A 25124-nucleotide genomic window follows, 5' to 3' on the forward strand; every position below is an offset into this window, starting at 1 on the left:
GGAGATATTCTGTTTCTTATTTGAATCGAAGGTTTACATGCTGATTTGTATCTACACTGAGTGAAACATGTGATCCAGGGCCTTTTTTCTTTTTTTTCCAAAAAAACCTCCCCTTTGTGATTTTCAGTTGTTCAGTAATAGCATGTCTTTTTGCATCTTGCTCACAAAAAGGGACTTTTTTATTTAGCATTTTGTTTTTAATCTTATATTATGCTTTGTTTTAGGTTTTTCTTTGGCAACCCCTGTAGAGGCAAAGCTGCAGGTTTTAGCGGACGGCACACGCAAGTGTAATGTTGAGATACTTTTGGGGAAGCTGGGCACCGGTCATGGTGATTCACACTGGTCATTTAAGCTGACCTTTACCGTGTTGGCATTTGCGTTGAGCTGTAAGGTTTAGATATAGATCGCATACGTCGGCAAGCTGAGCTGTGCTGCAGTGGATTTTGCAAGCGTAAGCACATATGCGCAGTCCCATTTTGCCCTGTTTTCATGACCAAACTGTTGCACCGTGTGGTCTATCGTGTCTTTTCATTGTATCGTGCCAAAATGTCCCATTTCTGGGGGAGTGTATCTGGCGTGCCATTTCATTTACCCAACTAAAGTTGCTGATGACAAGTCTATAAACTGCCATTTTTGATAAAGTAGAAGTGGTCTTGTGCAGTGCACATCTGTCTTAAATACATATTCCCAATTCTTAAATTGTTATAGGTGCTTGTGATTTATCTCTGCAGACACTCCACAACCTCCACAGTGCACGCATTTTCTTTTTCCGCATATTCAAAAATCTATTCAGCCTCCATTATTTCCCCAGGTTGGTTTTTTCCCTTTTTTTTTTAAAGAAAAAATCAATATTAATCCATTTAATCTCCGGATGTGTATGTGAACAGAGGGTTATGCTATTTAAGAACATCTCAAGGAACGTTACATTTGGGCATCTCTAGCTGCGTCTGCAGAGACGGTGTGGTGGCGGACTGGCAGCATCCTGAGATGGGCGTCCCTCTTGTTTCTGGGCATGGAGCATTAGGGCTGCTGCAGCAGTACGTGGCAATTGCTTGTTTTTTTTTTGCATTTTCCTGTAATACACTGGTATTGATTTGACTGTGAAAGCCGATTTGAAGTCGTTTGATTTTTCCCCTCTCTTCACGTAGGCTTGGCAAGATGAGTTTTGTCGAATAATGGGAGTGAGACTGTTGTAGTAGGACAACAGCTTAGATTCAGAACGAATGGAACAGATTAGTGTCATTTCAAACTCTTTCAGTATGCTCTCTCTCACTGTTTATCGATCTATCTATCCATCTGCCTGCTTCATCTCAATGTGTGTATTTTGCTCTCATCACCCTCTCAAACCATCAAATCTTTGCAAAGATATTTTTGTAAGACACGTTATGAATAAATACAATCATGCAGATTTGTACACATATGTGCAGTGAATCAGAGTATCTCAACATTTGTTTTTTGTTTTTTTAATCACTCATTAATCATCGTCATGTGGAAAGCCAGCCAGCCAGTCGGCTGCCATTCTTGTCGTGTTTATGTCTGCCTGCTGTGAAATGTCGTTGTTGTTAGCTGTTGTGTGTGTGTGTGTGTGTGGGGGGGGGGGGGGGGCGGCGTTGTAAAAGCAGACCCACCACGAGTGGAAACCTGTTCTAAATCAAACATTTGCATGGTTGTTAGCTGTTATTTAGGTCATTTGAAGAAAGGGCATCCCTGTTTGACTGCCAAGCACTCTATTGCTGCTGCACTATTGTGGGGACTTGATACCGAGTAGGACATCTCGTCTCTAAATTCCTACATTTTGACCACTTTGTAACGAGACGTGTTTAAATGTAAATATCTAAATATGATTATTTTCTTTCATTTGAGATGATCATACAAAATGAGAACAAATGTGGATCCAAAACAAAAAACAAAAAAAAAACTTTTGATGGCAAAGGTAAAACGAGACGAATGCAACGACCAGCGCGTTTACTTTACTATTTTTGATACACACGTGAAGCGGAGCTCCTCCCATACAGCGCGCTCTGACGTGCAGACAGAGCCCAAGTTTTCTTGTATGGTTTGATGTCGTACGCTATTCCCACTCATTCCTGATAATAAAAAGAGAAGTTTGGATGCAACAGCATCAACCGCCGTTTCTATTTGTCCCCTGTGGAAGTGTAGTAGTTGAGATTGCTGTGTATTGTATTGTTTGTCTGTGACAACTGTAAATTGTGTGATCATTCTGTGTATATATATATATATATATATATATGCATACACACACACACATACACATGTCAGAAATTAAGTATTTTCTGTGTATTTTATGTATACCTGTGTAAATACATGTTTTATTGCACAAGCAGCGTCCCGTCTGTTTAGATGTTTGGTGATATTGTCTGTTGAAGCCATTTGTCTCACCTGTGATGTTTGAGTTTTAGTTTGTATGTGTGGTAAAAGATTACTTGGGGTTTTTTTTTTGTAAGCTGAAATAAATGAATGCTGATGACAGAAGGAGGGTGGATCGTTTTAAATCATGTCGCGACTGTAGTCCATTGACTTCCGGTTGCTACTGCAGCGATCATACCAGTTTCCTGTTTGCTGGTGTGCGCTATTTGTGGTGGGGAAGAAGCCCCGCTAGGCAGGGGTGTAATTAGTATAGGCCTGCCCCAGACATCTAGCAGAATGCAGATCTAGGTCTGCGCCCCCAGTTCAATTAGCCCCAGTACCTACTGACAGTAAGAGTGTTTTACCTATCTGGCTTGGCCCTCTGATCCTATATGAGCCAACACAGGTATGGCAAGGTGGGCTTCAGGATGTTTGTCTTATCAGCACGGTGACTACCTGAAGTGTGGTGAGCTCCTGACACAAACCTTAGCTTAGCACCATCCCTCCCCTCCCAGTACCTAGCTAGATAGGTGGGGGGCCCCTACTCGAGGGCAGTAGCAACACCACAAAATGTATACACAGAGTCAATAAACCTTAAACCTACCACAGGTAAAAACCGTTTTAGTAAAACAAACTTGTTTGACAGTTTCTCAATAACACAAAGTTGGTTTACAAAATAACACACTCACTAAATTGAACAAAAATGAAAAGAACATGCAAACAGTCCCTAAAGCTTTGGAAACATTTTAAAATTATTAAAACCTCTCCTACTACTACTACTTTTGGCTGCTCCCATTATGTGTCGCCACAGCAGATCACCCGTTTCCATTTCTTCCTGTCCTCTGCATCTTCCTTTGTCACACCAGTCACCTGCATGCCCTCCCTCACCATATCCATAAACCTCCTCTTTGGCCTTCCTCTTTTCCTGATCCCTTGCACCTCCATATTCAGCATCCTTCTCCCAATATATCCAGCATCTCTCCTCCACACGTCCAAGCCATCTCAATTTTGCCTCTCTTGCTTTGTCTCCAAACCATCCAACCTGAGCTGTCCCTCTAACATAATCGTTCCTAATCCTGTCCTTCTTTGTCACTCCCAATAAAAAAACTTAGCACCTCCAGCTCTGCCTCCTGTCTTTTTGTCAGTGCCACTGTCTCCAAACCATATAACATAGCTGGTCTCACAACCATCTTGTAAACCTTCCCTTTAACTCTTGCTGGTACCCTTCTGTCACAAATCACTCCTGACATTCTCCTCTACCCACTCCACCCTGCCTGCACTCTCTTCTGCACTCCCCGTTACTTTGGAAAGTTGACCCCAAGTGTTTAAACTCATATGCCTTCGTCACCTCTACTCCTTGCATCCTCACCATTCCACTGTCCTCCCACTCATTCACGCATAGGTATTCTGTCTTGCTCTACTGACCTTCATTCCTCCACCTCTCCGGGATCTCCTCAGCCTGCACCCTACTCTCGCTACAGATCACAATGTTATCCGCAAACATCATAGTCCACAGAGACACCTGCCTGATCTCGTCCGTCAACCTGTCCATCACCAGTGCAAACAAGAAAGGGCTCAGAGCCGATCCTTGATGTAATCCCACGTCCACCTTGAATCAATCTGTCATTCCAACCACACACCTCATCATTGTCACACTTCCCTCATATATGTATATCCTGCACCACTCCTACATACTTCTCTGCAACTCCCGACTTCCTCATACAATACCACACCTCCGCTCTCAGCACCCTGTCATATTCTTTCTCTAAATCCACAAAGACATAATGTAACTCCTTCAACCACACACCTCATCATTGTCACACTTCCCTCATATATATCCTGCACCAATCCTACATACTTCTCTGCAACTCCCGACTTCCTCATACAATACCACACCTCCTCTCTCAGCACCCTGTCATATGCTTTCTCTAAATCCACAAAGACATAATTCTCCTTCTGACCTTCTCTATACTTCTCAATCAACATTCTCAAAGCAAACATCGCATCTGTGGTGCTCTTTCGTGGCATGAAACCATACTGCTGCTCGCTAATCGTCACCTCTCCTCTTAACCTAGCTTCTATTACTCTTTCCCATATCTTCATGCTGTGACTGATCAACTTTATACCTCTATAGTTGCTACAGTTCTGCACATCGCCCTTATTCTTGAAAATCGGTACCAGTATGCTTCTTCTCCACTCCTCAGGCATCCACTCACTTTCGAAGATTGTGTTAAACAATCTAGTTAAAAACTCCACTGCCATCTCTCCTAAACATCTCCATGCCTCCACAGGTATGTCATCAGGACCAACTGCCTTTCCACTCTTCATCCTCTTCATAGCTGCCCTCACTTCCTCCTTGCTAATCCACTGCACTTGCTGATTCACTATCCCCACATTATCCAACCTTCTCTCTCTCTCATTTTCTTCATTCATCAGCCCCTCAAAGTACTCCTTCCACCTCCTCAGCACTCTCCTTGCTTGTCAGCACATTTCCATCTCTATCCTTAATCACCTTAACCTGCTGCAAATCCTTCCCAGCTCGGCCCCTCTCTCTAGCCAATCGGTACAAGTCCTTTTCTCCTTCCTTAGTCGCTAACCTCTCATGCAACTCATCATACGCCTTTTCCTTAACCACCTGTCTCTTCACTTTACGCTGCATCTCCTTGTACTCCTAGTTTCTTCATCTCTCTGACTATCCCACTTCTTCTTTGCCAACCTCTTCCTCTGTATACGTTGCTGTACTTCCTCATTCCACCACCAAGTCTCCTTGCTCTGTCCTGATGAAACACCAAGTACCTTCCTAGCTGCCTCCCTCACTATTTCTGCAGTGTTTGCACAGCCATCCGGCAACTCTTCACTACCATCCAGTGCCTGTCTTAACTCCTCCCTGAACTCCACACAAGTCTTCCTTCTTCAACTTCCACCATTTGATCTTTGGCTCTGCCTTCACTCACTTCCTCTTCTTGGTCTCCAAAGTCATCCTACGGACCACCATCCGATGTTACGTAGCTACGTTCTCCGCTGTCAACACCTTGCAGACTCCAATCCCTTTCAGATCGCGCCTTCTACATAAGATATACTCCACCTATGTGCACTTTCCTCCACTCTTGTACATGACCCTATGTTCCTCCCTCTTCTTGAAATATTTAAACAGTCCCTAAAGTGTCCAATACTAAATTCAATTCGGTTATGTCTTCTTCTTCTTCTTTTTTTTTTTACACACAGTTCATCGGGATCTTCTCACCAGTTCTCCGCTCACTAATATAAATCAGTCTTAGTTGTGATGGTGGTCTTCCCTCGAATTCCCAGTTCACAGTACAATTAGAAAAATAAAAACATACCCCAGTTTCTGATGAGGGTCAAAAAACATAAAAATCCAAATGCCAGGTCACTCACACACCATGTGCAGCAGGATGAGGCAGGCAGGGTGCATCGCTGAGATCGCGTCTGGATGGCAGGGACTCTTCTAGCGGCTCCCGGGCATTCCCGGCTCCGTTACGCTGCAAGCGCGTGCTCGTGAGATGGCGTACGTCCGTCTTCCGCGCCGCAAGCAATGATTTATTACCGGGTTAATCGTGTTATAGCCACGCCGACTTCCGTCCGACAAGGGATTTGATTTGACCTCACCATCGAAGACCTCCACGGCCACCCTCTGCGCCGGTCCTCCCCCGGCCCGCTGCACTTATACACTTGCGCTGCTAGGCGTTACACCGCTAGCCTCCCGCCCGGAACAACGCTCTATGGGCCCCCTTAGTCCGAAATCCCTCAATTTACTACCCGACGCATCGCTTAGCAGCCGAACCGTCTTCTCAAACTGTATATCACTGCCTATTTTTTTAGCCCTTCGCTCGTCTATGGCGCTCACAACACAGGCACAAAAATAACGCCATACTCATCCAAAGGAGTTGAATCGAGCGCAACTGGACTTGGTATATATCCGTGAAGACGTCTCGCCTGTCATCCAAGAGGCTTCCTCAGTTCGTGCCCTTCTAACTAGACCAAGCTAGTCTGACTGGCTGCTGATGAGACTCAGAATTTATCTTCTAGGAGTCGTTGTCAGAGCTATTGATATGCGTGGCTCTAGCTTAATTAGCTTATTGATAGTGTAAACTACTAATAAGACACGTTAGCCCTAGCTAACGGGTCTGACCCTTTAGCCGAGCGGTTAGTGATGTCGCCTTGTGGTGCAGTACATTCCGTATCGAATCCCGCACCGGGCAAGAAAATAACCGGTTACACTAGCTTATTAATAGCTCCGATGGCGACGGGCGCGGCTGGACATCGGAGCACAGGAGAGCCACGCAAATCAATAGCTCCGATAACGGCGGGCGCGGCCAAACATCGGTACACAAAATAGCCACTCATATCTATGGCTCTGTTAGCGACGGGCGTTGGTAAACATCGGATCACAAAGAGCCACGCATATCAATAGCTCCGACAACGACTTCTAGAGGATAAATTCTGAGTCTCATCAGCAGCCAGTCAGACTAGTTTGGTCTAGTCAGAAAGGCACGAACTGAGGAAGCCTCTTGGATGAGAGGCGAAACGTCTTCACGGATATATACCAAGTCCAGTTGCACCTGATTCAACTCCTTTGGATAACCATGACCTGGATGAATGAGAACATTCACAGACAACGCGATACTCATCCTACCCGCCGCCTTACTCGAGCCAGGCACGCGCTTCCCTTTTCTCCCATTCCGCTTCCTCTTGCCCGCATCTCTAACCCCGCCTCCCTCACCACCGATAGGCCAACCTGTCCTGAGCGAGAGAACCAGGCAATCCACAATTGACCTTTTGCAAAGTACCGCCCCAGAACGGTGCTTGTCCAATCCTACCTTAGCAACGGTTTCTATGTGAGGGAGGTCCGTCAAGCTTTCAAACACACAGCAAAATGCTGAAACGGTGTGCCTATGGGATCTGCTAATCAGATACTAGATATCTGAAAAGTTTGGAGGGGGTGTCATTTTCTTTCCCTTCCCGAAACCCAGAACGCAAGAAGCGCAATGTCGGCAATAGATTTCGCAGTATAGCAGACCCCATGGCCAGCTTAATCCATCCAAAATCAACAAAAATACCTGTCTGCTCCAAGCTAAGCTTGCTACTAGCTATTATTGATAGCTCATACAGCTAACGTATTGTAACGTGCATGGATTAGTGGACTCGCTGGCCGCTGGCTGGCGAGTCTGACCCTTTAGTCTAGCGGTTAGCGATGTCTCCTGCGGTGCGGGTGATACGGGTTCGCTTCCCGGCCGCGGCAGTTCCTGTGGTTGCGTTGTCCCCCGAATTTTCGCTACATTGGTGGCAGCGGTGGGATCCGGAAGCATGCAGATCCTCAGAAGTTTCTTCGGAGCGCGGGAATAACAAAGTGCGAGGGCGCGCTTCCGGGGAGGGTGACGACTGTAAACTACTAAGACACGTTAGCCCCTAGTTAATGGGTCCGACCCTTTAGCCGAGCGCTTAGTGATGTCGCCTTGTGGTGCAGTACACGCCGTATCGATGACTTCTGGGATAGGCAAGAAAATAACCGGTTATTTTCTTGCCTATCCCAGAAGTCATTGGGCGGCAGGCGGGGAGACACCCTGGATTTTGTCAGTTTTAACTTCAAGTCCCATGTCATGGGGTTGTTTAGTTAAAGTTTAGCTAAAATTGAAACACTAATATTTCATAATATCACTTAGTTTGATTGTCATACATTTTTTATTCTAAGAGAAAAAAACCCATGTCATCACACTCATTTACATGCAGCCTATCAGATCAAATCAACCCCGCCCACCTTTGCTAGTACTTGTCACTCAACTATAAGCTCATTAATATAAATGAGCTCCAGGCCGCTCCCTCACAAATCTTGAGACGTCTTGAGAGCAGTTATGGACAAAGGTATAAAAAAACATTAATTGATTGCAAATAAAGAATTGCTGCTGAATGTTTTAGTATGCCATTTTCAAAGTTTTTAGACATAAAAGTTAAATCTGATTCCAGCTTTTGGTCCGACTTTGACATTACTAGACATTTCTGAGTTCATGTCTGTGCTACCACTCCTGGCAGGTACAGAATTAACTCATTACATCCTCAACAGAAGAGAAGTAGGATGAAGACACATCCACACATGCCCTAACATGATCACTATGAAACCTGCCATGGCTTTTGGGTGCTAATATAGTAAGCTCTGTCTCGTGCTACCAGATGGTCTGCAATCTACAACAGGAAAGCTGAGAAATTTCGTCACACTGTTGTATGGAAGACGAGCTTATACCAAAACTAAACTGCTGTATATACACATTGCTCTAATATGACATACTTCACATGAGAAAAGTTAGTCATTCCTGTCACTTACAAACACAGTCTCAACATAGCATTTCAAGCCCATGCAGTGAAGTTTTTCTTCTGACCATTTCCCATATGTCCCAAAATGAGATACAACTGAGTTTGTAAAAAAAGACACACCTTTAATGTATACAAGCACAAATGCACATATGGCCTTACTCCTTCACTCACAAAGCTCCTGCCCTTTCACATTTTTGACTTGGGTCCAGGGAGCTGATTTCTCCAACACAGGCATACAGGAATTCAGACTCTGGTATACAGGGACATATTTGATTTGGAGCCAAAATCTGATATCAGTGTTCAAGCATTCTGCAGCACTAAAGTTCTGCCCATCTGGCCAACTAATAACCCCCCTGTGTAATTTACCCAATGATTCCCCCCTCTCCACCTCAAGCTGATGTGGAGTGACTGTTCTGGCCCAATAATGTCTACTGCACATCACCCAGGTGGGCGCTACACATTGGTGGTGGTTGAGGTGAGTTCCCCCCTTCACTGTGAGGCGCTTTGGGTGTAATACATCCATCATAAAGTCTTCGAGGACACACACTAGCTTAGGTAACACTGGAACTTCACATTTACATGCCAGAATCAGTCCTATCAGATTAACTCAATACCACAAGAATGTAAATTAAACATAAGGTTTTAACATGTGACAATGAAGTCACAAGGCCACTAATACCCCTTAACATCTTACACCTGTGCTACTCAGAATCGCTAAATTATTCAGAATTGGCTTTTCAATTAGTTAGCCATGTTGAGTAGTAGCACAGCTGAAGATAATCAAGTGAGTTCTTTCCTGTAAAACTTGTATTTTTTAAGAGTTGTAGAAAATTGTTGCATTCTGAAAATGCGGCACAGTGGCCCAATGGTTAGCGCTGTTGCCTCACAACAAGAAGGTCCTGGGTTCGAACCAGGGGGTTGGCCAACCTTGGGGGTCATCCCAGGTCGTCCTTTGTGTGGAGTTTGCATGTTCTCCCCGTGTCTGCGGTGGGTTTTCTTCGGGTGCCCCGGTTTCCCCCACCATCAAAAGAAACATGCATGTTAGGGTTAATACTGTCTGTGCCACAGACCAAGGCAATGGAACGAAGAACTGGAGCTGGTACCCGGGTGCAGCATGAAGGCGGTAGCCCACTGCTCCTAGCTACACAGATCACAGCTAGGATGGGTTAATTTGCAGTAAATTAATTTCCCTAAGGGGACTAATAACTTAATATCCTGATGTGCTATGACACGCCACAACTTTCTCAACTTATTAGGCAACACAAAAGGAACAGGTTATTATTTCTGATGTACTACGCTTCTATAAAACCTCTTCACAATAATAAGATAACCCCGATGTGTGGGGCGTCCCGGTAGCATAGTGGTCTATTCCGTTGCCTACCAACGTGGGGATCGCTGGTTCGAATCCCCGTGTTACCACTGGCTTGGTCGAGCATCCTTACAGACACAACTGGCCGTGTCTGCAGGTGGGAAGCTGGATGTGGCTATGTGTCCTGGTCGCTACACTAGCGCCTCCTCTGGTTGGTCGGGGCGCCTGTTCAGGGGGGAGGGGGACTGGGGGGAATAGCATGATCCTCCCACGCGCTACATCCCCCTGGTGAAACTCCTCACTGTCAGTTGAAAAGAAGCGGCTGGCGACTCCACATGTATCAGAGGAGGCATGTGGTAGTCTGCAGCCCTCCCCGGATCGGCAGAAGGGGTGGAGCAGCAACCGGGATGGCTCGGAAGAGTGGGGTAATTGGCCAAGACCAACCAGAGGAGGCGCTAGTGCAACGACCAGGACACATACCCACATCCGACTTCCCACCCACAGACATGGCCAATTGTGTCTGTAGGGATGCCTGACCAAGCCAGAGGCAACACGGGGATTCGAACCGGTGATCCCCTTGTTGGTAGGCAACGGAATAGACAGTTATAACACCCAGACATCCTCAACCCTCATTTTTAAAAACATTTCTTTAGGCACTGCAAAATGAAATTCAGTAGAAAAGGCTGAACCACATTTTTAATATCAGGTTATGATATATTAGAAAAAAAAAGGCCAGGTTACTGTGCAGCCTTAAAGCCTGTTCCCATGGAATCATCAGAAGAACAATGAAAGTTAATGGAAGAAAACATGGGGGGGGGGGCAATGTTGAAGATTTTTCACATTTGAAATTGAATCAAACATTATTACAGCAACATTTTCAAGTATTTACGCTCAGAAATACCCTGAGTTTTTTTTCCTATATAAAACAAATAAAAACAAAAAAAAAAAATAAAACCCACACATACATATGAGTATAGCAGCAAGGGTAGCTCCATCTTAAATATAAAACCATGATAAAATTGTATGCAATAAAATCTGAAGCACTGTGTAGTCAGCAATCTCAGTATGAAACTATCTAACAACAGCAATCTGCATCCACTGCAGTCCAACAACCTGTTGACATAGAAGCAAAGTTTTGCAAAAATAACTGGCTAAAACCAACATACACTTGTAACTGAATTTAATCAAATTCGCTGAAGGGTTAAGCTTGATTTAATCAGGCCAATCCTTCATATTTGTAATTTTCCAAATCAAGTTGTGGGACCAGGTTTCTCCATAAAAATCTTGTCACCATAAACGTTGTTGGTTATTTTCTTCCAGAGTGGAATAGAGAAAAATAAGATATTTCTTCATAACGTTCAGTGATGGTCAACCGTAAAGTCACTGAGAACATGACGCATTTTACAGCCTGGGGAAACCCTTGAGGTATTACTGTCTTCGGTCCTTTGAGCTTTCCCAGTCGCCTTTTTCAACTGCATCATTTGCTCCGAAGAGGGAAAAATCACAGGAAAAGCACCTCAAAACATGGACTGTTCTTCTGGAAGACGGCTTTAGATATAGGCAATTTGTAGATGCTGTTGCGGAAAAGCATCCAGCAAATATTCAAGTTACTTTCTCGACTGACAGTTTTGAACGTGTTCAATGACTTCCATGACCTCATGAAAGGCTCTCGAACCCTGTTTTCACTCAAATGTTTAACAGCCGTAACAGTTGCTGATGAGGATACAACACTCTTTTCCTCTTTCTGGGATAGAGCTTTTCATCTGACAATGGCGTTCTTGCCACCATCTGGTTCAAGTTTGACATGTGAACGTAGAGCTGTCCTTTTATTGTGAAGGTGCGACATCTGAGTTCCTGCTATTGCTGCTCTGTTGTGGAATGAACGGCTTGTGGACTGGATGTCAGCTCGATCTTCACTACTGTATCCTCTGGTAGGTACTGTGCATTGTACTGTGCTTTGTTCTCGTCGATCATCTTCTGGATGTCAGAATTGTTCATGCTCTTTAAGCAGTGTACTCGGACCAGCCCCGCCTGGCCTGCAGACACGACCCAGGTGTGACTGCTCATGTTGGGGTTGAAACGCACCTGAGGAGACAGGGAGGTTGATGTTAACACCTAGTTATGGATTATGTCACAACAGGCTCTCAGTGTAGACGGAGCACATAAGTGAGAACTGTTAAAATCAGTGCAATACAAAAATCAAGATTTTTGGTAAGCCTACAAGGGGGTGAGTTGGGGGCGCTCTGGTGGCTCAACTGGTAGAACACGTACCCCATAAGGCTGAGACTCTACTGCAGTGGTCTGGGCTTGAATCCGGCCCGGCCCCTTACTGCGTGTCATCCCTTCTCTCTTCCCTGTCTCTCTCTCTACGATCATTATTCAATAAAGGTAGAAAATGTAAAAAAAAGAAGGTGGGTGAGCTGTCTAATCTCATGTCAGGTTTAAGTCGTTGCAATGACGACAATATTCCCTTTTCATGTTTTCATCAAAACATAGCTCCTTAATCCTGTATGTTCTTTATTTTATTTTATTTGTTGGATTTTCCCCCCTTATTTCTCCCCAATTGTACTTGGCCAATTACCCTACTCTTCTGAGCCGTCCCGGTCACTGCTCCACCCCCTCTGAACAGGCGCCCCGACCAACCAGAGGAGGCGTTAGTGCAGCAACCAGGACACATACTCACATCCGGCTCCCGTTCGTTTGCTTGACAGATGATATGCAGCTGTATCTCTGAAGGTAACATTCATATTTGAATGTTTGCTTACTTTATGACCATGTATCAGCTATACTATTCACACTGCTTGGATGGATGCTTGGGGCTCATGTGTACCAGGTCAAAGATGGTAGAGTGCCTTCTCCTGTGTGAACTAGTGAAGGCCTGTGACTGACTGTTGGTTGATAGCAGAGGAATGTGTGGGAAAACTCACTGAGTGTAGCAAACCTGTACACAGTAAGTGGAGAAATGGCCTTGGTGGGATGTGAGCTGGAAGACATGAGATGAGAAGGGGAAGAACAGACAACTGCCCTATAACAGAGACTGTAGGGCGCCGGGATAGCGTAGCGGTTTATTCTGTTGCCTACCAACACGGGGATCGCTGGTTCGAATCCCTGTGTTACCTCCGGCTTGATCGGGCGTCCCTGCAGACATAATTGGCTGTGTCTGCGGGTGGGAAGCCGGATGTGGGTATGTGTCCTGGTTGCTGCACAAGCGCATCCTCTGATAAGTCGAGGGCACCTGTTCAGGGAGGAGGGGGAACTGGGGGGAACAGCGTGATCCTCCCATAGGCTACATCACCCTGGTGAAACTCCTCACTGTCAGGTGAAAAGAAGTGGCTGGCGACTCCACATGTATTGGAGGAGGCACGTGGTAGTTTGCAGCCCTCCCCGGTTCGGCGGGGGGGTGGAGCAGCAACCAAGATGGCTCAGATGACTGGGGTGATTGGCCAGATACAATTGGGGAGAAAAAAAAAGAGGGGGGTCCAAAAAATAAAATAATAAGAGATTCTACTGTACTGATCGGTGCATACTTATAAGTATCTCGGCTTGTGCGTTTGTTCATGAACATATTGAAGTGTGACAACAGTGTAAGAGACCTTTGTCTCGCTCCTCATTTAATGTCAGAGTGGATTAAATAACTGCCACGACATTAACTAACACCCGTTTTCTCACCTACAACTTCAGGGCTGTAGGAAATGGAAACGCATGGTAGAAATACAGTAAGAATACAACACAGGATAAAACATCATAATATAAACTACGATTCGTAGAAAAATTAATCACCATTAGATCCATGGCATTGTGAACAATGCTGTGTAACCTTACCAACCCAACTTGTGGATTGATTGGAGCATTTGTTTGCCTTTGCTATACACAAAGAAAGAAAAAAATCACTTTCAAAGTGAGTTTTAACCAGCCAAAGTCTGGTTTTTCTGTTATGGCTATAGACTGAGTATGAGTTAAACAAATTAGTTAGGAGTGAAAATGAATCCTTGAAATTAATTACTCCGCCACTTGGAGATGGAACATCTTCCAACAACTTTCATTCTCTCCTCTAAAGAGACTGATGTCATTCTCTCCCTTCCTCTTTCAGCATCTCTCTGCCACCATCCCATTTATATTTCCACTGTTTGGGCCCTTCAAATCCATTCCTCTCCCTCCTGGGAGGCTGTCTTCTGCCTTCCCTTCTTCTCCTCCATCCTTTCTGGACTGGACTGACAAGATCCTCCCCTCTTCTTCCCAGGTGCCGTCGTCCAACCAATCACCCCATCCTTCACTTGCCCTCTGTCGTTCTAACTGCAGTTTTCGCTCCAACCGTACCCTCCTCTGTTCAGGATGACTGCCGCTGGAAGGCTCCGCCTTTCACTCACTGTCTGCTTCAGCTCTTAAGTTACTGCACGACTCGGCTGTGGCTCCTCCTCCACCCTCCCTCCCTCCCTCCCTCCCTCTCGCCTCAGCACTGGGTTAGCCGACATCATCACTTTAGGTCACTGCCGCCCATTTCTCTGCTCTCCTCTGTTGACAGCTGTATTGCCCCCTTTCTTTTCTAGCTTTTGCCATCGATTGCCTGCGGGGCTCTTTTACAACCCCACGACCACAGACACTTTCACAAAATCAATGTTTCAAACCCCATCTCCTCTTCCCTAGAATATGTTTATCCTGATTGGATGTAAATCCAGTTGAAACGCAGTGGTGTCTTTATGTGACCCATGAACCCGACTTCTTTAAACCCCTACCAGAGGCCAGAGAGCCCTCTCCTGTCACTGGCTTTCCTTTTCCAGCCATCAGTTGACCTCTCTCTCTCTCTTTCTCTCTCTCTACATCTATCTCAGGCTCTACTGCAGAAAATTACACACATCCCCCAAATGCTTGTGCTCTACTTTTAGTCTCTCGCTCCATCCAGGGTGACATTGTCCTCATTTTACACATCATTACATGCCATTGTTCTTAATGGCTGCTCATCTGTGGGGCGAACAGCCTCTCCTTTAGTCTTTCTCGTGTATCTCCCCATCGCTCCCTTCAGATTTTCTTCATTGTGTGTGTATGGCCCTTTCAACCTTATCGTCTCTGTCTACGTCACACAGAATCAGTGTGTGTGTGGTGTGTGTGTGTGTGTGTGTGTGTGTGTGTGTGTGTGTATGTGTATGGGCACCTGGTTATGTTTTAAAATGGGGCAGCAAACTTACAAAGATACATAATTTGGGGGGTGGGGGGTGTCTGAGGGTCCTCTCACAGAAAAAAAAAAAAGCAATTTAAAACAAATTTCCTTCATTTCCACACCACCTAAACTATTGGATTAAGACTGACGGTGCATGTTCTCCCCATGTCTGCGTGGGTTTTCTCCGGGTGCTCCGGTTTCCTCCCACAGTCCAAAGACATGTAGGACAAGTGAATTGGCCGTACTAAATTGTCCCTAGATATGAATGTGTGTGTGTATGCTGGGATAGGCTCCAGCATCCCTGCGACTCTGAGAGCAGGATAAGCTGTTCGGATAATGGATGGATGGAAAAGTGGGGTAGCAAAACCAAACTTCTAATTGAATAATGGGGATGCATTTGCTCCACTTGCTCCATCGCTCAGGTGCCTGTGTGTGTGTATGTGTGGCTAACTGTTACCTTATGAAGTGCAGCCAGTGGCATGAGGTCCAAGTCACTCTTGGAATTCACCTCTGTGTTACACATCCGCTTCCATGGTGCTCGCTTCAGGTAATTGTTGAAGGTCAGCTGAGAATTGGGAGAGAGGAACAGCTTCACTTTTCAAAAATATAGAAATAAAAATAATTATAACACTCTAGCATACACCAACAAGATAAACTGACACCCTAATCCCCCAAGGATACATTCCGTGGGGTCAGTACACAACCCTGATTGAAGAGTGTGAAAAACTGCTCGTGTTTGTGTCATCTCGTCATCGATTTTCACTACAAACATTTAGGTTGTAATGTTCAGTGTAGTACTCATCCTTTAGTTCTGATGTTGTAGTTTTTCCAACTTGTTTTCTGCACCGTTTGCCCTCATTTCTAATGTGTGAATTGATGATTTACAACACTGAAGAGGGTCAACCCCTGTGAAAACTGTGTATGTGCATTTATACTTGAGGGAACAAATGGGGGAACAAATATTTGCGTGCGTGCACACACACACACACACACACACACACACACACACAAACACACACACACACACACACACACACACACACACACACACAGATCAGAGGGGCCGTGTACCAGCTGGTCTTTGGGGAAATAGTTATGCTTGGTGGTCTGTGACTTTGTGACTTGAACAGACTCTATGCTAGTGCTGTCTTGTCCGAGCATGTGCATTTTGTGTGTGTGTGTGTGTGTGTGTGTGTGTGTGTGTGAAAGAGAGGGGAATGGATGAGGATAAATGATTTGTGTGTGTATGCATCTCTCATAGAGAGCATTGACAGGGTTGGTGAAGCAGAAGACAAGGGAGCAAATGGAGAGAGAGAGAGAGAGAGAGAGAGAGAGAGAGAGAGAGAGAGAGAGAGAGAGAGAGAGAGAGAGAGAGAGAGAGAGAGAGAGAGTGAGATTGAGACAGCGAGACAGAGACCAAGCAAGGGAAAGCAAGGGGAGGTGAAAGAGGGAGAAACAGAAGTGCCTTTAACTTAATGACGGGAGCATCACTTTTTAAGTTTTTAACTTGGACACAGCATAGACATCACTCCGGTCCCTGACTAGCTTCTCACTCCTCTGAGCCATGTAATTTTACTCATGTCCATAGACATGCGCCCACATCTGGCTGACCTCTTACCATATCACTGTCAGTGTAGTGGAGGTAGTACTTCTTTGCAGCCTCCTTGTATGTCTGAGGGCTCTGGAGAAATACGTCAATACTAGGACTGGCATTCTCTTCTTCTCCTTGTACGGTGACTTCGCCTGGGGTGTTGTGACTCTCCCTCTCCCCCTCAGCTCCGGCATGCGCTCCTTCTGTCTTTCTTACATTCTCCTGTTCCCCAGTGGTCCCCATCTCCTCCACATCCTCAACGTCACAGCTTTCTTCTTCTGTGGTATTTGTTTCGTAAGGCACCATGTCTGTGAAGAAGACCGGCTGCAGAGGAACATGGTTATTAGCATCCCTTGGCCAAAGTTCAGATTGTGTGAGCAAATATTTGGGGGTTTTTTTCTCCATTGAATCTTCTCTTTAACCTTTGTCTTTCAGTTATAACCAATGCTCAGCGTTTTCGGTTTTTATTTTTCAAAGTCATCCAGCGTGCCAAATTTCGCCACAAGAGGACACTGTTACATAACCTCACACAAACAAGAACTTTTGGATCCATGGAAACATAAAAACCGGGTGAAAATCAGTTCAAAAATCTGGGTATTTTTCAGTGAAAATCAGTAAAAACCAAAAACGCTGAGCCTTGGTTATAATTATAACTGAGGCTTAAAGGAACAAATGCTAAACAAACTCGAGAATGGCAAGGAAAGGGGAGAACTGAGAAAACACAAAAGCGCCAACATACAAAGCGTCTCTCGACAACCCGTCTGAAGGTTTGGGTGTGTGTGGCCAGTTCTGGAGGCAGGGCAAAGATCACCTCACCAAGGGTATCTGATGTCACCAAGCCATTCAACCAATCGGTGAAGGATATTGACTGGAACGAAAGGAAAAAGACACAATAAGGGGGGATTTGCATTTAAACGACTGATAGAGAAGATGAATCTTTTCGATCTGAAGCACTGCAACTCGGCATTTCAAATAACATCTGATCCTCTTCAGTTTATTGTGAATTTTTTTGGTTTTTATATGCAATCTTATAATATTCTTATAGGTATGATTAGGAAATTATGCAAAAGTGTCAGAAACATGGACTAAGTCTTGTCAAAGCGTAACACATATATTTTCTAATTGTAGGTACATTTTCTTTATTTTCAATTTTCTCCCCAATTGTATCTGGCCAATTACCCTGCTCTTTTTGTGCCATCCCGGTCGCTGCTCCACCCCCTCTCTGCCGATCTGGGGGGCGTCCCAACCGACCAGAGGAGGCGCTAGTGCAGCGACCAGGACAAATACCCACTGACTTCCCACCAGCAGACACGGCCAATTGTGTCTGTAGGGATGCCCGACCAAGCTGTAGGTAATGCGGGGATTCCACCTGGTGATCCCGTGTTGGTAGGCAACGGAATAGACTGCTACGCTACCCGGACGCCCCATTGTAGTTACATTTTCAGCTAATTCTTAGCTTAACGTCTGTCAAATCACCGGAAATGAAACACTGCGTCAAGCCATGTTTACAAGTGGCACATAATAACAAGATAATATTTTTTTACATTAGTCCACAAACTGGGCCAAAAGTGTAAATCGTCCTCATGATGACAGGATGACAATCGCGCTCAGTTTTAAATTCAAATTCCTTACTCATGTAGAATTTCTATTTGACACAAGTCAGTGACTTGCTTGAACCTGGCCAGAGAGCAAAACTTCCTCATTTTGCAGCTGAATGAAATGGTGTGAACTCTCTCAAACTGCAACACAAACGGGGCTAAATGAAAATTCATGGGTAAACACTTACCCACATGGTGGAGGTCCTGGGAATCACAAAGAGTGAGCGGATGTTGTAGTAGCCCAGGTCGTAGTAATGGACACCTTGTTGGCGATACCTTAAGGGCAGACAGACAGGAGTTATTCGACTTGGACATGAAGATGGACGGAATTAAACCTGAGAGGTGGTAAGAGAAATGAAAGGCAGGAAGAAAATAATGCAGAAAAAAAAATGCAAAAAAGAAAGGTAGAGTGGCAGAACGGAGGATGAAGAAGTATGTGTCATGTGTTACTTACGTTGAGTAGGTGCTCTCTTGGGACAGAAAGATGCCAGGTGAATTTAAGGGCCAGTAGACCTCGGTGGTCAGGTTGCGTTTCTGGACAGTGTTTGGCTCGTAGAGCCTCTTCAGGTCCCATGTCTTCACCAAGCGGTCATCTCCAGCTGTCACCAGCAGGTATCTGACAGGAATCAAAGACGGTGACATATTTTACAAAAGGGAAAAAGGATTCTGCGATTTCTTGTTTTTTACTGACATGATGAGTGGTGGGAGGGTGGTACGGAGGAGTGAAAAGGATGATTTACTGTCTGAGCAAGCGATGCAAGACAAGGATGGATAAAAAACCTGGGATGATATCGGGAGGGGATGACTAAATTCAAAGAAAAAGGAGAGAAATAAAGAGACGTAGGCAGAGAGCAGTCCTCTCTTATCTCTTCACAGTCCTGTAATTAAAAGGCAGCAATCCGGCCAAGATAGATGTTCTCTAACCTGCCTAGGGCTGTGTGATATGACCAAAATCTCACATCCCGATACAGGTAATATCCTGTTAACAATACATATCACAATATAGCACATTTTCTGTAAATTCAATGCATAAATAGTTTCGGGTCTGTGACCCCCAGTGTGCACACACACACACGAAAGAGCACGGCCATAAGTGACAGCAAAACACAGCAGAAACTCTCACACTGAGCCGAAATGAAACGAGTGCACTAAATTAAGCAAATAACATGAACAGTCTCAACTGCGTTTTGCTATCATGTATGGTCGTGTTAGTTTCTTGTCTTCTCTCCTCCACTCTGTTCCCCTTTTTTCTCCCCAACTGTACCTGGCCAATCATCCCCATCTCTGAGCCGTCCCGGTCACTGCTCCACCCCCTCTGTCGATCTGGGGAAGGCTGCAGACTACCACATGCCTCCTCCGATACATGTGGAGTCGCCACCCGCTTCTTTTCACCTGACAGTGAGGAGGCGACCCGACTGACCGGAGCAGGCGCTAGTGCAGCAACCAGGACACATACCCACACCTGGCTTCCCACCCGCAGACACGGCCAATTGGGTCTGTAGGGATGCCCGACCAAGCCGGAGATAACACGGGGATTTGAACTGGCGATCCCCGTGTTGGTAGGCAATGGAATAGACCGCTACGCTGTCCTAATTTCCCCATAAATATACACACGTCTGATGGCAAAGGAATATTAAAACATTTCTAGGACAATATACATTCTTTTACGTTATGCCACAAAACAGAAGCAGTGCCACCAAATTTGGCATGGGTGCCCCCATCTGAGACTTGGTTAATTTGCGTATGAGCACCGGGCCCCACCTGCGATCTGTCTTCTTAAACATCTCATCTAAAAAACTAAAATGTAAGCAAAACTGGATGGAGGCTCTTGACTAAAACAAACTAGTAAATGTTAACACAATCCATAGATTGGAAGGAAGATGGTTGCAGTGAAATTATAAACTCATCAGATGAAATCAGGGAGACTTTAAGTACCTGGAGGCGGGGCAGAAGGCAAGTGCACGGACAGCATTATCATGGGCGAAGAAGCAGCGGTAGGGAAATAGTGTTATGGAGTTGTCTGGCTCATGCACACACAGCATTGCAGACCTGCTGGACAGGTCCCATAGGCCTACTAAGCCTGAAAAAAGATAGCGAGAGAAAGGACAGAAAGTGACTAAGTGACAGTGGGTGGGAGACAATATACACAGAAAAAGGCAAGTGCAAAATATCGAATACTACCAAAATGTGACCAGCACACTTGCATACAAGTAAAGCTATAACCTGTGCAAGGGTAAGAGGGGAAAATAGTGTACACAACTACTAAATGAAAACATGAACACGCCACACCCTTCATGTTATGGATCATGATTTCACACATTTACCAGTTTATCTATCCAATCAAAACCTCTGCAAACGTATTAAAATATCATTTTCTTAGGACATTTCCCAAATTAAGAACTTTCTTTCAGGGCGGAGGCAATTTGACGTTTTATTTGATTACATGGTAAATGTTAAAATGCACTGTTTAACCAGCACAAATGGTAGTCAACATAAGGGGTATAACTGAGTATCTACTTATTTTTCGACCGAGAGGATCTAATCATGTTTCCAGCATTTATTCATCCATCTAGTCATTCAAGCTAATGCCGACAAATGTAATGCCATGTTTCAAATAACTGTTCAATGGAGTAGACTTACACCAGAAAAATTTGAGAGGTGAATCATTTGTGTAAAAACAAAATATTTCAGGTAATGGTCACAAGGATGAAAATGCAACTATATTAAATTTCAGCAAAGCAACAGACTTGGTTCGTCTATTCGTTCATTCATTTTGTCAACCAACCAACAAATCAACTCATACCATCATAGAAGCCAACAGCCATTATATTGTGTGGTTTGTCAAATACCCAGTCCATAGACAGGACCTGTCCACTCTTGTCAGGGCGAGGGGATTTGAGAGAACCCAGCTTCAGCGTTATCACTCCTTCAGCCTGGGGAAAACAACAACGGGGGAAAAAGATTTTATAAGCACAACGGAAAGAAGTCAAAGAGTGTTTGAATTTCCTACAGCTCAGGTAAACAGTTAATGTTTCCCCTAAAAACACGGCAGTGCAAAAGCTATTCTGCACAAGATGCAATGCATTTTTGATTGCCCTACTGGCACCCTGTCATCACCTTGTAGCGGCATTACATACATGTGTATCTTGTGAGAGATTACAACAAGGCTTTGAACCGGCTGAAGGAACGAAAACGAAAACCAGAATTAATCAATATTAGGCTAGGAACAAAAACGAAACTCTATATTTTTTTAATGTTCTGGAACGAAAACATTTATTTGGGCATCTGGGTAGCATAGCGATCTATTCTGTTGCCTACCAACATGGGGCTCGCCGGTTCAATCCCCGTGTTACCTCCGGATTGGTTGGGTGTCCCAACAGACACAATTGGCCGTGTATGCGGGTGGTAAGCCAGATGGTGGTCTGTATCCTGGTCACTGCACTAGCGCCTCCTCTGGTCGGTCGGGGCACCCATTTGGGGGGGAGGGGAAACTGGGGGGAATAGCATGATCCTCCCATGCGCTAAGTCCCCCCTGGTGAAACTCCTCACTGTCAGGTGAAAAGAAGCAGCTGGCGACTCCACATTCATTGGAGGAGGCATGTGGTAGTCTGCAGCTCTCCCCGGACCAGCAGATGGGGTGGAGCAGTTACCGGGACGGCTCGAAAGAGTGGGGTAATTGGCCAAGTACAATTGGGGAGAAAAAGGGGGGAAAATCCAAAAAAACAAAAAACATCTATTGGAAATAAAGGTAACCGATTATTAACATAACGTTTTCATTCTTTTAGTTATTACAACAAATTAAAATATTTTCTGCTTGCACTAACTGTCGTGTGGAGTTTACTTCCCGTCTTCCCCTGAACATCACTCACGTCTTTGGATAGCGGACATAAACTTACCGGCGGCGGGCAGTAATATCAACCAGTATTTAATTTGGTTTTAACCAGTTTAGGAACGATAATTTTATGGTGAAACGCAAAACCGGAAACATTAAAATCCCAACTCTGCTCGGAACACACCGACTGAAAAATAAATAAATTCTGGTTTGAAAACACAGCAGTTGAAATTATTAATGACTGTTAGCTAAAAAAGTTTGAGTTCAAAGTCACTATCATGCACGGTCATCTAGAAGGTGACGTGAAAACAATTACTTTGAAGGTAAAACCTATGTTGGGGCAGTATTGGGGGAATAAAAATTTAGGCTTAACAGCTAAAGAACACATTTACAAGATAGAGAGAGAGAGAGAGAGAGAGAGAGAGAGAGAGAGAGAGAGAGAGAGAGAGAGAGAGAGAGAGAGAGAGAGAGAGAGAGAGAGAGAGAGAGAGAGAGAGAGAGAGAGAGAGAGAGAGAGACACAGACACTCACTCTCACATGTATAGAGAAAATGTGAGAAAATCATCATCAGATAAAATAAGAAAGCAAAACACAAAAGGAGGTGCCGGAATGAATATTTATGATGAGCCTACCTTGTATATGGGTGGACCTTGGGTGAGTTCTCCTGGTAAAAAAAACAAAACAAATTGTGGATGCATTAACTCTTACTCATCATTGAAGACGATATTAAAACTTGGTAACAGAACATATAAACACAACAAAAACAATATTTAAGATTATTGGGGCATGGCTAATTCCTCGAGAGTTCTCATTTTGTGATATGGTACGTGTTTTTGTGAGCATGTGTGTATGTGTGTGTGGGAGGGGGGGCTAGAAAAGTGAGTGAGCAGGCAAGACAAGAAGCAATGGAGAGCAGATTTTGTTGTTGTTGAAATTCTCCCCCAATTGTATCCGGGCAATTACCCCACTCTTTCAAGCCGCCCCGGTCGTTGCTCCACCCCCTCCGCCGATCCAGGGAGGGGCTGCAGCCTCCTCCGACACATGTGGAGTCACCAGCCGCTTCGTTTCACCTGACAGTGAGGAGTTTCACCAGGGGGATGTAGCACATGGGGGGATCATGCTATTCCCCCCAGCTCCCCCTCCCCCCTGAGCAGGCACCTCGACCAACCAGAGGAGGCGCTAGTTCAGCGACCAGGACATATACCCACATCCGGCTTCCCACCCGCAGACACGGCCAATTGTGTCTGTAGGGACGCCTGACCAAGCTGGAGGTAAGGCGGGGATTTGAACCGGCGATCCCCGTGTTGGTAAGGCAACGGACTAGACCGCTACGCTACCCGGACGCCCTGGAGAGCAGAGTTTGTCAAGTGTGACATTATATGCAAAGAGAACACAGCTACACTTAAACACTGAAGGGATGGAAACGGTGTTGGGTCGTTTGCCCATATGCACTTTTCAACCCTTGACGGGCGGGGCGATGTAGCTGAAACAGAAAGATGGGTAATGTTGAGAGGGGTGGATACCAAAACAGAGAGTCAGGATAAAATGGATTACTGATTTAAGCAGGTAGACTGGAGCGTCTGCAAGTGAAACAGAGAGACAACCAAGCTCAAAGAAAGGTGGACTAAGTAATCAACCAAATAGTGGTATGACACACTTAACCAATGTAGCAAATTCAGGGGGTAGCCAGGAATCTGCTGCAGCCGGGAATCGAACCCAGACAGCCCACACCATGGGCGACTGCGCTAACCAGTCAACTAAAAGGTCCGACGTGTTAGTCAAGGGCTAGTCATCCGTGGTCGTCACGCTACCCCCCCTCCTTTGGGAAGCGCGTCCCCACGCTTCAGTATATCAGCTCCCTCACGCCTCTGGGCGCACATGCTCCCGATGGCCTCACGGTCTCGCCATCCCACTTCTGACACCAATGTAGCGAATTCAGGGGGCAGCCAGGAATCTGCCGCAGCCGGGAATCGAACCCGGGTAGCCCACACCACAGGTGACTGCACTAACCAGTCAACTAAAGGAAAGCTTGCCCCAGTTCAAAAAAGGGAATCACCCTGTCGGGAGCAAAATTCAGGAAAACTATAATCATTCATTGTCTGTCTTGAGAATATAAAGATTCACGCTAATTAAAAAAAAACACAACCTTATTATGTGTGTGCGCTCTGGTTTCCACCTACAGTTTAGATCACTGCCCGTTTGGATAAATGGATTGTTAAAAAGCCATCTTAAACTGTCCTCCCCCTCTCGTGTCTCACCACTCTCCACATCAACACACTCTGAGGGAAAAGAAATAAATCTAGCCAACCCCCCCCGCCTCTAATCCTCCCACCCCAAAAACACAACCATTCCCTCTTCCTCTCACCTCCCACCTTTCTGCAGCATCCCACCCAATTGTGGCTAAGCCTGAGATGATTGACAGACCGTGGCTCTTTAAGGGGCTGGTTGCTGGGCCACAAAATTCATGGTTTCCAACACTAACAACAGGCCTGGTGATGCATCTTCTTTGTCATTTCAATTACAGATCCTTGTCTGATGGAGAGGTTTGCAGTAAATTATGTCTGTGTAGACGCCGACGCCACCTCAGACGCCCCTCCTTTATCTTTTTTTTTTTTAATCCCTCACTTTAAGACATTTCCTCCTCCATTCAGCTGGTTTAACAAGCGCTCCTCTCTCACTCAGTCATTCTTGTGGACGGATGACCAGAGCTATTACTGATCAGGCTGTCCATGGCTGGCGGACTGATACACACAAAGAAGAAAAGCACACACAGACACACAACATTAACCAACCCAACATTTTGTGAGCTTGGTGATCATTATTTATGTTTTGGAACAAACTGAAAAAGTTATATACAATAACCTATCGTAAATTATTAAATTTCTTTAACCACTTTCCCCGTTTCCACCTCTTCTGTACTTGCCCGTGTGTCTATCAACAACACA

General features: G+C 45.2%; 1 protein-coding gene across 1 annotated transcript in view; it reads right to left on the bottom strand.

The window, feature by feature from the left end:
• Nucleotides 1–10563: 10563 nt before the first annotated feature.
• The window catches only part of gtf3c2 (general transcription factor IIIC, polypeptide 2, beta), a 36859-nt gene continuing 22298 nt past the window's right edge, over nt 10564–25124 (bottom strand). The window contains exons 13-21 of the mRNA XM_056294200.1: nt 22812–22843; nt 21151–21280; nt 20283–20427; nt 18802–18963; nt 18536–18623; nt 17485–17617; nt 16777–17159; nt 15616–15723; nt 10564–12088 (exon numbers count right to left, since the gene is read on the bottom strand). Of these exons, the coding sequence (XP_056150175.1) occupies nt 11861–12088; nt 15616–15723; nt 16777–17159; nt 17485–17617; nt 18536–18623; nt 18802–18963; nt 20283–20427; nt 21151–21280; nt 22812–22843 (1409 nt within the window). The 3' untranslated portion in view covers nt 10564–11860. The remainder of the gene's footprint in view (nt 12089–15615; nt 15724–16776; nt 17160–17484; nt 17618–18535; nt 18624–18801; nt 18964–20282; nt 20428–21150; nt 21281–22811; nt 22844–25124) is intronic.

The sequence above is a fragment of the Lampris incognitus genome, chromosome 15 (assembly GCF_029633865.1).
Source record: "Lampris incognitus isolate fLamInc1 chromosome 15, fLamInc1.hap2, whole genome shotgun sequence".
Lineage (NCBI taxonomy): Eukaryota > Metazoa > Chordata > Actinopteri > Lampriformes > Lampridae > Lampris > Lampris incognitus.